At 57.0% G+C, this 17661-nt stretch overlaps 1 protein-coding gene across 2 annotated transcripts in view; it reads right to left on the bottom strand.

Annotated features, from left to right (window-relative positions):
• LOC122392993 overlaps window positions 1–17661 on the bottom strand; it is a 48796-nt gene that overhangs the window by 20115 nt on the left and 11020 nt on the right. The window contains exons 1-2 of one of the 2 annotated variants that reach the window (XM_043388439.1): window positions 13990–14254; window positions 8948–9039 (exon numbers count right to left, since the gene is read on the bottom strand). In XM_043388439.1, coding sequence (XP_043244374.1) covers window positions 8948–9031 — 84 coding nt within the window. In that variant the 5' untranslated portion in view covers window positions 9032–9039; window positions 13990–14254. Of the gene's footprint in view, window positions 1–8947; window positions 9040–13989; window positions 14255–17661 lie in introns of those variants that run through there. The other variant, XM_043388428.1, reaches the window with a different exon arrangement.

Genomic DNA, 17661 nt, shown 5'->3' with positions numbered 1-17661 from the left:
ACTGGAGAGGGACAATACCGAGTGGGTAGCGGAGCGGTGGGGGAGGTCCAGTTGTCGGCAACAATACCGTAATCGTGACCTTACGAACGGGATTCGGTCAACACGACGGGGGGTCAGGAACAACGGACCACAATGACGCAGCACGACATAACGAACAAATATACGGAACAGGACACAGAGTTTACAAGTGGACATTGCCTGACAGGTATCACGCGACCTCCAGCTATGACGATTGAATTCCAAAAGCATTGAAACCGTATTTCGCCGGCGTCGCACTTCTGATCGCCGCTATCCGGCATACCAGCATAATCGTGTGAATGCTTGAGCAGCCATTTAGTCACGAGTCGGAACAGCGTGTGTGAGCCACCATTTAGTTGCACATTGGAGTCTGAGCGACCATTAGTGAAAGTCTCGAGCAGAGCTGGGCAAGTGCGTTCCTTTAGTGCGTTCCTGCGTTCTTCCGTACGTACGCACCGCCCTTTTTAGGAACGCAAGAACGCAGGAACGCAAATTTTTCAAAGGAACGCAAGTAAGAGGAACGCACCATCCGAAATTTTGAAGCGTTCCTGCGTTCTTGCGGAACCACCCGAAAAATTATATTGCTGCCAATGACCTCTGTGTCAAATTTTTGAATCTCGAGTACGTGTGTTTGCCGGTAGAGGCGCCACTTGTCGGTCGAATCGAGGAAGGCTTGCTTAGATTTGGTGGTGATGTTTACTATTCGATTCGGTTTCAGGCATTAAATGTGTAAAAAAAAAATTAGTGGTGATGTTTACTATTCGATTCAGTTTCAGGCATTAAATGTGTAAAGTAAATATGATAACTTTTACTAAGATACATCTTTTAACTTACTATTGTTTTTTTTTAAGCAGGTCGTATTTTTGTTGAAAACCCTACGGATGATATTGGTAAAACGTATTTCAGATATTCGATTCGGAAAAGAGATGTCGAGTTGCTTTTCGGCCCCACGTCGCCATTCTGGGTATTCTGTGATCGATTCGCCCCGTGTTTGGTTGGGCCCGCGCCGCGTGGTTCGGCGGTATTTTTGAGGGAGGAACGCAGGAACGCTAACGCACCGAACGAAAAAAAATTGAGGAACGCTATTCCAGGTACGCACTAACCGCGGCCGGAGGAACGCAGGAACGCTAACGCACTACCGAAAATCGAGGAACTCGCCCAGCTCTGGTCTCGAGCCTCCATTAAGTGGCGCGTTTGAGGAATCTATCAGTCTCCATTTAATGGTGTGTTTGAGTCATGCCTAAGCCACCATTTAGTTGCTCACTCGGACCGTGTCTGAGCACCACTTAGTGTGCCGCGTCTGAGACACCATTTAGCACCATGTCTAAGCCACGTAGCAGTCTACATTCAGTGACCTGTTTGAGCCACCATCAGTGCCGTGTCTGAGTCATGTAGTGTTTGAGTCGTGTCTGAGCCATGTGGAGTGTTTGAGCCATGTCTGAGCCTCCATTAGTGTTCATGTGTCAGCTTCCATTTAGTCGTGTTTGAGCCATGTCTGAGCCTCCACTTAGTGCTCTGTTTGAGCCTGCCGACCGACCGGTCCCGCCCGTCCCCGAGAGACGGCAGCCATCGATTTTCATCCGCCTCCGCGCGCGCCCGGGAGCCAGCCAGTCCCAGCCCTCCGCGCGCCCGGGAGCCAGCCAGCCAGCCCTCCGCGCGCCGGCGGATGAGCGCCTGGGCCAGTCAGCCCCCGCGCGCACCCGGGAGCCAGCTAACCCTCCAGGCACCGGGGAAACACCGCCCGAGAGCTTATGAGCCCTCCGAAGCCCGCGGCCATAGTGCCAAGAAACCAGCCGGCAGCCCTCCGCGGCCACTGCTGAGGAGGAAACGCAGACGGGTTGGGGAGGTGAGCAGTCGAACCTCTAACGCTGGTCGCTGTCACCAAAGCTCCATCGGTCTATGCCCATCCGGCAGTGTCCCATCACGGTGCGAGTCTCTCGGCCCGAACAGCGCTAGAAGTGGGCGGACTGAGGTGGACCATACGAGCGACGCGCGCCGTCAGGGAACGCACAACTTTCGCCAGCGATAGCCAAGTATGGGAGACTGAGAGCCATTAATGTAGTGAGGGCGTGGGTGGCCACACGGCGGCAAGCCTGTATTGATGACTCGAAACTCGATTTAGTACAACAACGCTGTAGTTCTCCGCCTTCGGAGATTGTTTATCTCGAGTTCCTTGTCGGTCTTTTGTGCCGTTTACAAGTTTGAGCCATTGATTAACGTCAGCCGAAGCACTGAAGTTTCGTTAAATCATTCCTATTCTCGACTCTCGAGGCGTATCTGAAAGGAAAAGGCTGTTTCTGTAAACAAGCAAGCGACTGACTTTAGAGGAAGAACATGAAAATGATCATAGAATGGTGCAAAACCGAAATAGAGCTTTTTATCAGCACCTACCATCAGGAAGGCAGCAAATATATAACAACAGCGATAATGCCTCCGAAGCTTGGATCACGACTCAGATAAGATGAATCAAAGAACATCCAACTATTCTTGCCGCAGTCTCCAGAAACCAAGACACGTCTTGCGCTGCCCATCCTATTTCAGATCGTCTACCAATCGCCATCGTTTCGGCTCCCTCGCCACCATTTCGGCTCCCTCCTATCGTCTCGAACGTCTCGGCCGTCTCCGCTCCCCTCCCCGCCGTCTCCGCTGTTCCCGGTAGCCGTAAAGCCTGTGCCACCGGGGCCGTGGCGACGCTTCCAGCCGTCCGTGGCAATCGTACAGCCGTCGCTGCCGGCGCCGGCTGGCGGACCAGAATAGCCGCAGCGGCAGGCAGACAGACCGGGGAGGGTTACTTCCTCGTGCGTCAGGAGAGACAGGAGACGGCGGACGACAGCGCGCGGACGGACGGGGTGACCGTGGGTGATGGGCGTAGCGGGCGCGGCCGGAAACGTGTCTTTCAGAGGTGCCAACGGTGTGTGGAGGGTGAAGAAACACTTAGTTGAGACATGAAACAGATACCTGTTACAAAAACAGCCCATGTGAAGGGGTGTTGACAGATAACGAAATCGTAGAGCATGGGTCAGTGTTCCGAGTTACAAGACACATATGTCGAAACTCGGAGAATATTGAAACTGCCATGCCGCCGACAATCACCCCAGACGCAGTTGGCGTGCTTCACATCCATTCCTTCCTCTCTCCCACCCTAACTGCGCCGCCGGGCGCGGATTTCCGAGTGTCGTATCGACCCATCGCGGTGCGAGGTAACGACCTCTGTCCGTCCGCTGATCCTTCCTGCGGACACTCACCCCCACCCGTCCGAGCCGCACCGGGCGGCGCTGCGAGATTACAGACCCCTCCACCCACACTCCCGCCTCTCCAGAGCGCCTCGGTGGCCCAGTTCCGCCGCGGGGTACCGAGTACAGTGCCATAGCCGGGAGCGGTCAGTGCAGCCGACGACGGGCAGCCACTGCCAGCAATCTCCGGTGATGAGCCCACGCGCCAGGGGACACCACGCCGCCAGCTTGGGCCGATGGCTGTCGGCGCCAGTGAGCCCCATGGGCGCAGACGGCGGGGCGCCGGCTCTCGGTCCGACGACACAAACAAGCACAGGCGCATACACAGTCACATACATAAATACGGCCCACGCGCGACTGCCCCGCTCAGCAGGTGTTCAGTTGCCACTTACACAAACGCTTTATGCAACAGACGCGCGAGCGACACTCCACACCGTCGTGGGTGGAAGATCCGTCCCCAGGACCCTCCTTTAGGTATTAGGGAGAGCGGTGCCTACCGACAGTGACACACACAGAACAGCGACTAACGGTCACAGGATCCCCTATCAGCCAATCAGCAATAAACATATCACACGATCGACAGCGCCGGGATCAGCCGGCCCCCAGGCCCCTCCAGGGGTGGAGTGGGGGTGATGACGTCAGCGGTCGGCTTAGCAGATCGACGGAAGCCGGAAACGGTGCGCTACGTCACAGCGACTTGAACCGACGACGGTGAGCGCTGGACAGCCGAGAGGGGCGAGGTGCTAGACATTCTCTGATGGTTAGCGACCCTCTCCCAGCGTCTACGCCGCGCCGCTGCCCCTCCTTCTTGACAGCACTGCTACGTCCCTAGCGTGCCATTCTGTTCTATGACTGGTAATATGCCGAGCAATGACCACTGCCCCACGCCTCCCCAGCGCAGATTATCCCGGCCGGGGTAACGCCCTCGGAGCTCAGCTCTCGGAACGGCCAGTCGCCGGCTGCGTGCGGCGCGAGCTCGTTCATAAATTATGACCGCGTCGGCGGACCGGTGCGGGGACAGCTGGTCTCCCTTAGTAGGTGGCGGCGGCGGCTGGCGCAGCTGACCATTATGAACGTTCTTTCAGACAGACGGTGTACTGGACTGACATCCCAGCGCGGGACAATTGCACTGGAAATGGGAGACTCAGTTGTAGAAAATCTGCGAGGAACCGCAAACTGCATGACCTCAAAGGAATTTGGACTTCCTTTTATAGCAGTGTTGTGATTGAAAAAAAATGTGTCGAGTCCAGCGCACAACGGAGCCGTCTACGTCCCAGTTAAGTAGCGGAGAAGGTGACGGGGAGACGCAGCGGAGAACACACGGTCTCCAGATAGAGTTGGCGCAGCGCCAGGCCGGCACAGTGGACTACGGGACGGTCACTTACAGTGCCGTCGGACACCACCGCCGCAGGGACTGAAAGAAAGCCTGGGAGCCGATGAGCCGTAACGCAGCCGCGATCCGATGAAAGTTGGCGATTGAGAACCCAAGACATGGCAGCTGGAGTGGCTCGCTAATCGACACAGAGTTCCTAGCGCCACGTGCACACCGGGACACGTGTAGCCGGCAGTGGCAGACGACACGTGCGATGGCATGCGTCACGTGCGGCGGCACGCAAGACTAGCACAGAGCGCGTCCCGTTCAATTGAAACGGATCGCCGAGCGTAATAACAGCGTACAGCGCACAGAGAGCTCGCTAACGGTGATTGAAGTGGAACCAGCTGGGCTCAATTGAACCGGAGCACGCTCCATTACAGATGTGACAAGGGCCGGCGCGCACACAGGTAATAATGAGCACGTGCTGTTGCGCGGTGTTCAATCAAGTGTGTGGACATTGGGGACATTGGCTGATTTTCACTGACTGCTATGTGCCCAGTTACTGGAGCCCCGATACTGGGTAGTTTTTCATCACCACTGATCAATCGATTGATGTCTACAATCAGCCCACTGACTGCATATGTTGACCATGATTGAGCCTACTGACGGGGCAGGCCGAGTTTCGGATAAATTTGGGATCACCGGGGACAGCATGGGGCCAGAGCTGCGCTCATCGCACAAAGACGACGACAAGAACGAACAGGTCGAGGGAAGAAGATGCACAGCTATCTGGACTCTTGAGTCGTATTCCGCAGTTTAGAGATATCACAATTCACAACACAGCACGCGAACCAAAGTGACTTTCCCATATTTTCCCACTACCCACCGTCGCGATCCGCGCCCGTTAGCTCCAACCCAATCGTGATCGCCAGATGTTCCCAATCCGTTCCCAGCGGCCAGTGATGACCGACGCCGTACACACCTCACCCCGGAACGGCCGGAAGTCCGGCTCACACCAATCCGGTACCAGACACCCGCGCCCGCCGGCCGACGGGGCCTAAATATACGCCCCCGGCCGCCGCGCCGGTCGGCTGTCAGTGATGTGTTTGAGATCCGACAAGGGGGAGGGCCGCTGCACTGAGACCCCCCGTGTGGTCGGTAGGGTTCGGCTTGCGCCCCATCCCGCCCTAGCTCCACCTGGCCTGGCTGGGTCAGTAGAGGTCGGCAGGTCGGCCGGATGTCCGCCCCGGTGAGCCGTCCGAGCGGTAGGTTCGTGTGAGCAGTTCGTGACGAACGACTCGACCTCAGCCGGTCGGCTCGCGTGCCACACGCCATCCCCGCCCGACTGCTGAGGCGATTGGATGGGCGGATGGGGCGGGGCGGCTCGTCTAGCGGTGACCGGGACCGCTTGTCGCAGCAGAGACCCAGCCAGGTAACCAGGCGCTGGCACAACAGACAGACGGTACTGAGTACTGACAGACACCGCAGCCGGCGGCAACAGGCGGCCGAAACGATCCACAGCCAGACGTGCAGAGCGGCACTACCTGTCACCGAAACACCTTTAGCTGTCCTGCAGAGCAGTTGTTTGGCCTGACCCTGCAGCCGCGCGGCACCAGAATCCTGCAGCTCGTCACCCCAATGGAGCAGCGAAATACCAGCCATGCATCACAACGATACTCAGCAGCCAGGATATGTTCACGGTCTGATTTACAAGGGCGTCTAACTGTAGTTACCTGTCTGCCTGAATTCATAGATAGCCATGGGCATGCTATAGGTATCTAATAAACGAGCTCCGAGCTAGCAGCCAACGAGATCGACAGTCGACGCCATCTGACCCCGGAAGACTGACGGGACGGAATCACAGCCGAGCTTTCACTAATTCACGTGACTCGCATGTACGAATCGCATGAATATCACATGAGGCTGGCGGCACGAAATGTGATTAACAGCACCCACTGATAACGTTATTTTCGGACGTAGTCAGATTGGCAGAGGCATCTCACCTGTATAAGACCTTCTATCCGTCTCTTGCCGCCGCTCGCCGCAACAGTCACAGCAGCGCAGCCACAGACCTCATCGGCGGCCTGCAGTGGCGTACCCAGGAATTTGCGAAGGACCAGGGCATTGGACGAGAGGGCGCCAATCAAGGAGGGCGCCAACAACAAGGAGGGCGCCACATATCTGAAACTTGAATGTGTCAGTTATGTTCGTACACGTGCGGAACGAACATAACTGACATACTGGACAGAGGGGCGCCACCCACCATCATCTAGGAGCGCGACGCTATCGATTGGAGGGGCGCCAATACTGGACAAAGGGGCGCCACCGGCCCACCATATCGTCCAGGAGGGCGCCACTATCACCAGAGGAGCGCCAATACTGGACAGAGGGGCTTCGCCATCAACTAGAAGCGCGCCGCTATCGACTGGGGGAGCGCCAACACTGGACAAAGGGGCGCCAGTCACTGAGGGCGCCGGGGACGATGAGCCAAAGGGACAGGGCATGCACGGAATGTCCTGTATGTGCGTACGCCACTGGCGGCCTGCCTGCACGCACATGGGACGTCGGTCCCGCAACATCGTCGTTATCACAGTACACGGTGGAGCACAGAGCCCAGTGACGGAACCGAGCCCAGTGCGTCAACGGGACGTCCACTCAACACGAGGCTTTACCACCCGCAATCAAGCACCACCAACAGCAACCGGCCGTCGCCACCAGTCACCAGCCGTCTCCAGGCACTACTGGCAGCTACCTGCCGTCGCCGGCGGCCACTGACAGCCTCCGGAAGCCACTACCGTCGGCTGCTGTCGGCACCGACCCATTCACCTGACCACAGGACCAGCTGTGGCCGAGCGCCGGCGGCACGCACCAATCGGGACCGGCGACGAGGACGAGCGCCAATGGAGGCGGCGCCGGCTGGTGGACAGCCGCCGGCCCAACAGACGGCAGACGAGCCGCCCCGGGCTATTTGTGTCCGCTGACGTCACACGAGTGGAGAGGGCCGAGGCGCGACTGCCGACACCCAGAGGCCAGAGCCGACACCCACGGCCACCGTCGACACCCACCTCAGACACCACCACAGCCCCAGCCTTCCGAGGAACCTATCCAATTTCCAGTGCTCTTTTGACGCCCACCCAGCCCCCAACACTCTGCCTCCGGCGCAGATCTGATACCGCCCACGCCGCCGACCAAGCCATCCCTCTCGTCCGCCCTCGGCTAGGGCATTTGGTCCACAGCGAGTCACAGCCCACTGCTCTCCACACCCACTCGCGTCAGTTTCAATCGTCCCACCTCCAACTGCCGGCCTGCGACTCTCGTTTCCGAAATTCACAGCGATTACGGTGTCTGGGGCCATCTATTTCGGCACCGGACGTGGGCGGTCGGCGGGGTCAGCGTTAAATCAAAGTAGCCGCCGGGCTCCCGGCGCCCCGCAGCCCGCCCCTCAACCAACACCCCACAGAGGCAGGGGCCGTAGCTCAGCGGTGACGTCATCTCCGCCGCCTCGGACCCGCTTGCCGTCAGCAGTTTCCACCCTCACCACTGCTTCAACGACCCGAAGCCCCTCAAATGGGCCGTCCAGTCAGCTTCAGGCCATTTGAGACCGAAATGAAAGCTGGCGTCCCACGCCCGGACTGCAAACGGCGACGGCCGAAATCACCGCAGTCTGACGCTGAACCAATCCGTCGCTGAGGCTCGTGAAGACACCACGACGCGATGGACGTCAGCTACTGTCAGTGTCCTCAGAGCCGAGAGGGTAGCACGTCCATGGTTTCCACAACGGGGGTGTCAGTCAGTGGGCATTGGGAAGCGTGTGCTGCATGGAGAGGGGCTTTTCGATATGAGAGCGGGAGCAGACAGGACAAGAAAGGACAGTGGTCTATACCAGCTATCCACACCAGATGAAGGCGTGCGGCAGTCCCGCCTGTCTGCTTGTGCCTTCCAGTCAGCACATCGACTTTCCTGATCCCACACATTTCCTGACCCATTATAATGACCCTGACCCCACAGAGTGACACACTGACCTCCCTGACCCCACACAGACATTGAACTTCCTAAACCCTGGCACCGCCCGACGACGACCCGCCGCTGATCGATGCTCGAAGCGCAGCAATTCGCCTTTGCAGGCTGAACGATCGACCCGGTCTGCTCCCGACGCCCACTGGAGCTCCCAGCTCCTCCGGGACCTCCTAGCTCTTCCTCCCACTCCGGGAGCTCCAAGCTAAAATAGACATCCTAGCTCCTCTTCTTTATCTGGGACCTCCCACTCGGTAAAGTTCGGTACTTGCTACTCGGTGCTATGTGCTCGGTACTTAGCACTCTGTGGGTTCTCGGTACTCGGTATTTGGTAATCGGTATTTGGTACTTGGTACTCGGTACTCACCATGGTATCGGCAGTCCGGTCGGCCGGGAACCCTGCCGGCGCCGTGGAGCCAAACAGCGGCCGGCGCAGCTCAGTGGTGGCCATCGCCGACCCTGCGGACAGGTCAGGTCACAGGTCAGGTCACTGGCCACAGGTCGAGTTAGGTAACAGAGGCCGGCGCAGCTCAGTGGTGGCCATCGCCGACCCTGCCGACAGGTCAGGTCACAGGTCAGGTCAGGTCAGGTCACGGGCCACAGGTCAGGTCACAGGGACGCGCAGCTCAGTGGTGGCCATCGCCGACCCTGTGGGAAAGGCAGGTTACAGGTCAGGTCACTGGCCACAGGTCAGGTCAGTTAACAGAGGCCGGCGCAGCTCAGCGGTGGCCATCGCCGACCCTGTGGACAACGCAGATTACAAGTCAGGTCACTGCACAGTGTGGCCGAACACCAGTTTAGCGCGAATTTAATCCCAGCGCCGTTCGGATCCACTGAAAATGGTTCTCCGGTTCCAAAACTGACACTTACCCCTCGCCGGACTTATTGGTTTTCAAAATACGCGCCGGCCGAAGGGGGGGGGGGGGGTTGGTACGACCCCCGTCGCTGTTTCGCCCCTGATGGAGCTAGAGCCCCGCGGAAAAAAACGAGCGTGTGCACCGTTACGAGACGCAGCGACTGGTATCCGATTTTAAGGTCTCAGGCCAACCTGTGACCTCTGAGGTCAGGTCAAGTGACCCAGGCGCGGATTCATTTTTTATTAATAACTTCGCGAAAAAATGCCGCAGAGCCGCAATTTTGGTACCATCATGTTCGCCTCACTCAGGCGCGTCGAATGGTATACTTTTTGTTCGGCTGAAGTTAACTTAAGGTGTTGACCGTGGGTCAAGGTCAGGTCAGAGTCCTCCAGATCACGAAGTTGGTTGAAGGAGGTCATGTTGCATATCATTCGATTCGGCAAGTCTTCCTGAGTCCATTGGTGGCTTTCTCGACTCGCTAGCTCAATTTAATCGGCAGTTATTGACGAAAAACTCTTATTTCCCTAGTGACGTCATAAATGACGTCACGTAAGACCAAAAATGCATAAATGAAGCATCGGACCTTGCAAGGAGTGCATGAAATCACGATTTCGTGTGCTTGAGATAGTTTATTAGGCTGGAGCCTGTTCGGCCGCGCCGCCCTCGACCTTGGTCAGGTCACATAGGGCGGCCGACTAGACATGTTCAAAGCTGAGTTGACGGCAAATAGGCAAAAACTGGCAGCTGAAACTTGCTCGCTTATGTTCAGAAAGGTGCGGAGAGTTCAGCCATGCCCTATTTGTCATATCCATTTTTATCCATTTTGACATTTTTCAACTTCTTTATTAAATACTATCGTGAGAACGATACACATGCAGGGCTCTTGTTCAAACTCATTAAACTCAAAAACCATTCATTGAAAAGCTACCATGATAGCAGAAACAGCTTCATCATGAATTGTGCTGTCCGGTGATATGCTATTTTCTCATATATCTTCTCGAAACTTCCGTAAAATTTATGTTGAAAACTGGACATATTTATCAGTACCATAGCCCGATTTTAGGAACCGGAGCGTGGGTCCACTTTCGGCAGGGATATAAGTCCTCAAATGGTAAAGTGGCTTAAAAATAAGGTTCTATCCGATAACTTCAGACAATTTCCTACCCACTGATAGGTATAAATAACAGTTTATCGAAAGTCGGGTTTTTGATTAAATTCGCGCTAATCTGGTATTCGGCAAGACCGTGCACTGGTCAGGCCACAACGGCCGGCGCAGCTCAGTGGTGGCCATCGCCGACCCTGCGGACAGGGCAGGTCAGGTCATGTCAAGTCAGGTCACATGTAAGATCACATGCTAGGTCAGATCACAGAGCACACGTAGCTCAATGGTGGCCATCGTCGACCCTGCGGAAAGGTCAGATCACAAGTCAGGTTAAAGATTACAGCGTCACAGGTTACAGTTCATGTCACAAAGAACGAGGCACAAAAGGCAACAAAACACCAGCCGACGACCATCTCACTATCGTCTCATCAGACAGCAATCAGTTCAGAGCCAGACTAGGTGTAAATAAGTTAACAACATCCTACCACAAAAAATTCAAGTCCCTTGGCAAGCCACCAACCGGCTATCACCAGCGACCGTCCCCCTCCCCCACAATCCCTCCCCGCCAGCCCGCTCCATTGTTTGCAGCGCCGTTGGACCAAGCCCCAGGCGCCTTGCTCACTCGGGAGAGAGAGCTTCCCAGTGGAACGGGCCGGCCGGCCAGGCGGCTGGGGCGCGAGAAGCCGGCCAGCCTCTGCCGCCGAGCCCGCAGTGAGAGCTGGCGAGATGACGGGAGAGGAGGGAGAGGAGGGGAGGGAGAGCCGCTCGACCGGGGTGCTCTCCCGCGACGCCGGCTGTCCGTCACGGCCGGCGTCACGCCGTCTGGCCTCCAGTCAAGACAGCGGCCACTCGGTCACTGGGCGCCGTGACGCCGAGTGACGTGACGTCCGTCACGGCTGAGACGTGCCGTGAGTCGGTGGGAATTCACGGCCCGTCACGGGACGTCGAGTAAGAAGGTGTAAACTGCAGACTGTCTCCACAGATGTGCAACAGGCATGGTTCCTTTGGCCACATATGCCATGAAAGAAGTCGCATTGCCAACAAAGCTCCAGGACATCAGCAAAGCCAGGAATCGACAATCCCATCAGTTTTTGCCCTGTTGGCAGCTCAGATCGGCGCTGAACCCGTCGTGCGCCGTTCCGAGCCGAGGCTAGCTATTGACCAGCTGACCGAAGCTGAGCTGAGCTGCAGCCGCCCGGTTACCGTGGGAACCAGCCCAAGGTCGGCCGGGGGCGCCGGGTCAAGGTCATGCCGCTGCCCCCTCTCCGCCGGCGGGGTCGGGAGTCACAGCCATTTCTGAGACGAGGGAGCCATAAGAAGAGACAGCGAGCGCATTGCAGCTTATCCAGGGGGTCATATCTAAGTAGAAAAACGCACACAGTGTCTGTGTTACACGTAGGATATAGACGTCAGCGGTCGTCAATCGATAAAGTGGCGGCGAACAGTGTGATTTGATTCAATCAAAACCATTTAATTTGTCAGAACTTTTTGCTCAAGGCAGACTGATAGGGCAAAAACCCAGATTCGGCCGGAGACAGGCTGATCAGAGGACTCTGTTTCCTCCCGTCCACGCGCATCAGACGCAAATATGTATTAACGACTGATACCCGTTGGGGGCGGAGGACTCAGAGGGGCAACACTGTCTAGTTAAAGAGCCCGTCTTTGACGGTGTTCAAAAGATCGTTCGACTACTATGGACGTCAAGCCCCTTGAGACCCCACTTTTTTGCGATAATTTTTAAATGCGTCAACTTTCGTTGACAATATTCTGGCAATGTGTGTTTCAGAACCTGCCGAAACTTTTATTACTAAGGTATTTTGACGCCAAACGAATATGGAAGGTACTTCTCATTCACTCGTAATGCTAAGATCAATTCAGGCCCGGGCAGAGGCTTGCGCTCGGCCACACTCGAGCCCCGCCACCAGCGCCATCTGCTCTAAATGCCATCTGCCAGCGCCCGCTACCGCTACCAGCTACCGTCCACCATCAAGCCTGAATGGAGCGAGAGACGCGAGTGACCGGTCGCCGGGCAAGGAGCGCCGGAGGGGTAGGGCGGAGCTTAGCGCTGACGTCATTACGTGGCTCCGCCCCATGAGCGCGTAGCCTCTACCCAAACAGCAGATTCGTTCCGTGAAATTTAACATTACGAGTGAATGAGAAGTACCTTTCATAACCGTTTGGCGTCAAAATACCTTAGTAATAAAAGTTTCGGCAGGTTCTGAAACACACATTGCCAAAATATTGTCAACGAGAGTTGACGCATTTAAAAAATATCGCAAAAAAGTGGGGTCTCAAGGGGTTTGACGTCCATAGTAGACTGCAGTCTGATCACAAAAACGACAAACACAATTGTCATAAATAAAAAATCAGAACACTTGGGTCGCCACTCCATACGTCACCTGTGTCACTCCCCTAGAACCCAAGTGCGACCACTGAAGGCCGGCGTCACCAGACACGGAGAGGTGGCCAACAAAGACTGTGCTAAGAACTGACTAAGCCCGTCCACCGAACAATGCAGATACTGACTTAAGTCAGATAAGGATTGATCTTATCCTAAACTATCCAATTCGATAAACGATGCAGGTCATACGGCGAAGAGCTCTGAATCAATGATAAGTCGGATTTTGCTGGCGAGTCACATGTTGCCGCCGAACCGTGTGGTGCCAGCCACCAGAGAACCAGCGCAGGTCCGGTTCCCGGTAACCAGGCAGGAAAACAGAGCGGAAACTCCACACCATAAATCACAAACAGTTCATCTGAGGACCCAGAAACCCGGCGCGCGGCAGGGAAATGCGTTTTGAAGGTCTGCTCTCTGACAGACATCAACAAGTGATTAGTTATCCTGTTTTATCATTCTATCCGCTGTTGATTGATATCCAGGCTGGCACAAACAGCCAGCTGTGAGCAGCCGGCAGTCTGCTGACAGTCAGCCAGCTGTCAGCCCTCAGCAGCCGGCAGCTGGCGGCCAAAAGTCACGTGTCGGGGCAGCAGCCGATGGCCGGAAGTGGAGAGGAGGGGAGAGGGCTGAGGTCGGGAGGGGAGCGAGCCTCCGTGCCCACCAGCCCCGCCGGACGGCGAGCCGACCTTGAGCGGCCGCCACCCCACGGCCCGGCCGTAACAGAGCTCCACACGGCCCCGAGACTCGCCGCCACACAGCGCTACCCATGCCAAAGGCCTGTCGTCACAGGGCTATCCCCACGGCCCTGCCCAGCCGTTACAGATCGCCCCACGGCCCAGACCCGCCGTTACAGGGTGCTGCTCCCCATGGCCTTGCCCCGCCATAAGAGATCGCTCCTCACGGCCCAGACCTGAGACCTGCCGCCACAAGGCGCTCACTACGGTCCAGCCCTGCCACCACAGGGCTCTCCCCACAGTTCACACTCGCCGTTACACAGCGCTACCCACGGCCCAAACACAGCCGGGCCGATGCGCCGTGCCGCCATCGCTCACCGTTCGCCGCCGGCTCTCCTCTGCAGCCGTCCGTCCGTCCGTCCAGGCGGCAGCCGGCCCTCTCACCCAGCCCCGTCTCCGGCACAACCGCTGCGCGCGGCGCTCACCACACAACTCAGTGGGCCTGGGCCATCTCCGAGGCGCGTCAGCCGTCACACAGCGACTCTCAGCGTCACATAGACCACCGCACGCGTCACACAGCCGTTCACAGGGCGTCTCACAGCTGCCACAGGTCTCCACGGGTCGGCTCTCTGCGGCTGGCGGCGGAATCCAGACTGGTGAGCGGCCGCCGCCGTCGTCCAGCCAGGTGGGACAGGTATGCCGGGCAGGGGCGGCGCCAGGCACGCGCTCCAAGGGGGCCGGCCGCTCATCCGCCGGGCCGAGGTTGTGCCATGGGCGGGCGGGATGGATGGGTGAATCAGAGAAGGCGGAGTGGTAGTGAGTAGCGGTGCCCCCGTGTTCTCCCTGGCGCCGCCCCTGGTCAACCCTTGCCGGCCGGCGCGGCGGCTCACAGCGAAGTCGGCCGACCGGGAGGGAGGGAAGGAGAGGGCTCCCTCCCTCCCACCGCGAACACAGCCAGAGGTCCAACAAAGTTCATCCCGGCAGCCATTCAGACGCCACAACGTAGATACTTCAAGTGATAAAACAAACGGGGAAGACTGGATGATTGATGTCGACTTAAAACTTATCATGCAAATGAAAGAAAACTGGACATTCAGGAAAGAATGGGTGTCAGTTCTTCAATGATGGCAAGAACAGAAAGCACCTCGCGCATTGCGCATGTAACCATGACGTTAGAGTTGGATGACCGTTTCACCTACGGAATTTTTGTTCATGTGCTGAAAGCTCGGACGACCTCTGGCCACCCAGGGAAGAATGCTGCAGAACCACCGCAATGCCAGCCTGACCTAGAGGCGAACGACCTTTGAGGACTGGTTGCTGGCCCGATAAGGTCTCCACTTTAGAGCCGCACGTCACGAGTTGCATGTGATAAAGCCTCATAGGAAGAAGATGGAGCGATCGAGCTGGCTGCAGGAAAACAATACGTCACCAGCGCCGAAACAAACAATTTCCGGAAACTTGACACTGTCAAGTTCCAACTAAGGAAGCTTCCATAAGACATAAGATGGATTGCGTTTCTAGCAGCGTCTGCGATATTGCAGCTGAACCGATACGGATGTTATTTGTCCTCAGTCTCCGGGCAACATCGCGTAGCAGTGTCATCCCGTCGTTCCGTCCTGCTCAGTCGCCGGACAATATCGGCTCGTCGTTCGGTCCTGCTCAGTCGCCGGACGATATCGGCCCGTCGTTCGGTCCTGCTCAGTCGCCGGACGATATCGGCCCGTCGTTCGGTCCTGCTCAGTCGCCGGGCAGAGTCGTTCCGTTCCCTGTTCGGTCGCCGGGCTGTTCAGTCATTCCGTTTTATCCTGCCTAGTCGCCGGACAGTATCTCCGTCCCGTCCCGGTCCCCTGTGTCTGCCTGTCCCGGCGGTGTCCAGCGTGTCAGCAACAGACCAGACCGACACGTGCCAGAGCTCGTCCAGAGGCCGGCCGGTCCGCACATAACGAGGCACCACATCAGTAGACGGCTGCCGGCGACCGCCTTCTCGGCCCACTCGGACGGCTGGAGAAACGCCGTCAGTTGTGTGAAAACTACAGCAATCAGCCGCTGAAGTGCTTCTCTGGAACGGCTTTGAACCCACAGACTTGGACTCTGTTTAACGATGTTAAATTGAAAGTCTCAATTGAGCTCCTTTCTGAAGAGAACTGAAACTGAATTTAATCAAAAGTTCTCAGGTAAGCTGAGGTCCTATCTCGAACTAACTCAGTATCATTCACTTTATCATTCAGCTGGCAGGCGCCGCCGCCCAGCCACCCCAGGTCCCCAACAGGGTGACACTATTCTGCGCTTCCCTCCACCCAACCCTCAGGTCAGTCTCTACTCTCTAGCATCGTCACCATGAATCTAGGGACGGAAGCGGAGTACGGACATCACGTTAAAAGCTGCGCCGGCACATCTACGAGATCATTTTCAATTGAACACCTTCATTAGACTATCTCGGAACATTATGAATGAAATGACAGTCGTAAAGAAATGAACAAAACAGTTGCTTTCGAAGCTCCAGGTTGGATTTACTAATGCTTCAGTCTTCCGTTTCCTCTTACCGCCCATACTTCCTTTCATCGCCATTCTTCGACCTTGATCTTGAGGAGATGGCGACAGTAGAAATTGGAAAGCACCCTCTCGATATAATCTACATATAGATTGAATGGAGTCCAGCTTTTACCTCACCTTTGCCCTCGAATGGATTCAGTGGCATTGACAGCGATCTAAATTGGCCTGATAACAACCCTGATCAGCCTGGTAACAGTCTTGATTGGCCGGATGGAGTATGGAACAAGAAAGCCGTGGCTCATTTCCGGAAGCAGTCGCGGGAAATGAAGCAAGAAGCTGCGAAGGAACGGTCCACAATTCGCGATGAGTAGAGCTACCGCCTCTCCGGCCAGGCTGTGTCGGACGAGCGGTCGGCTGGTCCTGCCGGCCAGTCCGGTGTGATCTCAGAGGCCGGACAGCGGTGGCAAAAACTGCCCCGGCCGGTCCGGCGGCTCAGCCGCGCTGAGCCAGTCCCAGCTCAGAGCAAAGCTCAGCCGCAGTGGTATCAGCCCGACCTGGGAACGAAGCTCAGCCGGGGGACTGACAGCTCTCCGGCAGCCCGTTGTCAGGGCTAGAATCGGAACGCGGCTTCACGGATAGCCCAGAGGAGAGCGGCGTCACGGGTAGGAACACTGAGCAGCGCGGCGTCTGTCGTCACGAACACGGGCACGAACAACGTTCACAGCACCGCAGGGTCCGACTCCAAGAGTGCGGTGATGCGGCACTATCAGCAATTCAGAGGAGGCGGTCCCGGTGCGGCCATGGCTATTGGATCTTAATCTTTCCAGCAGCGGGAAATGAGTCGATTTCGATGCTGCGAACGGCGGCGGATAGCGTCCATCCGAAACAGGCAGACTCCCTGGGCTACAATAGACGAGTATCGTCGCGGTCCATCCCGCCTACCTTCGGTGCCGCCAAACACGGAGCGAAGCTAATCACACACAGTGCGGATATCTCAGCCACCACAGCACAGCGCCGGTTCGTCAGAGGTCAAAAGCGCGGAGCCGGAAAGCTTCGCGAATGGCAGTGTCGAAAGTGGCCGAAGTGAGAGGACTGAGTACGCTACCGAACTCACATCTTTGACTGCTGTTGCGTTCCCGGCTTGGCCGACAAAGAGAAAAGAGGGGCGGGGAGAGCAGGGACGGCTCCATGTCACTGATAGTCTCACCAGCTCTGGCGATAAACTGACTCGTCAATGACTCGGCGAGTCAGCAAGACAATGGGCGCACTTCCGTCACCGACAGCCCGCCGTCAGCTCACCTGCCTGTCATTGTGCGCGACTGAGCAGCAAACCGGTGGTCCCGGCCGGTCGGTCAGCCCGCCGAGACCACTGACCAACTGACCGACCGGCCAACTGTCCGTGACCGTCCGACCGCACGGCGTCACCCGCCCGTGACGACGCTACCGTCACGTCACGAACGCGGGCGCTCACAGTGTCCCACCAGCTCTACTCCACCCAATCACGGGCAGCGCTTCGGCCGCCAAGGCGTCACGATCGTCCGCGCCGCCACCTTTCGC

The sequence above is a fragment of the Amphibalanus amphitrite genome, unplaced genomic scaffold (genome assembly GCF_019059575.1).
Source record: "Amphibalanus amphitrite isolate SeventyFive unplaced genomic scaffold, NRLGWU_Aamphi_draft 000024F_arrow, whole genome shotgun sequence".
NCBI classification, from domain to species: domain Eukaryota; kingdom Metazoa; phylum Arthropoda; class Thecostraca; order Balanomorpha; family Balanidae; genus Amphibalanus; species Amphibalanus amphitrite.
This window is presented reverse-complemented; position numbering and strand designations above follow the sequence as displayed.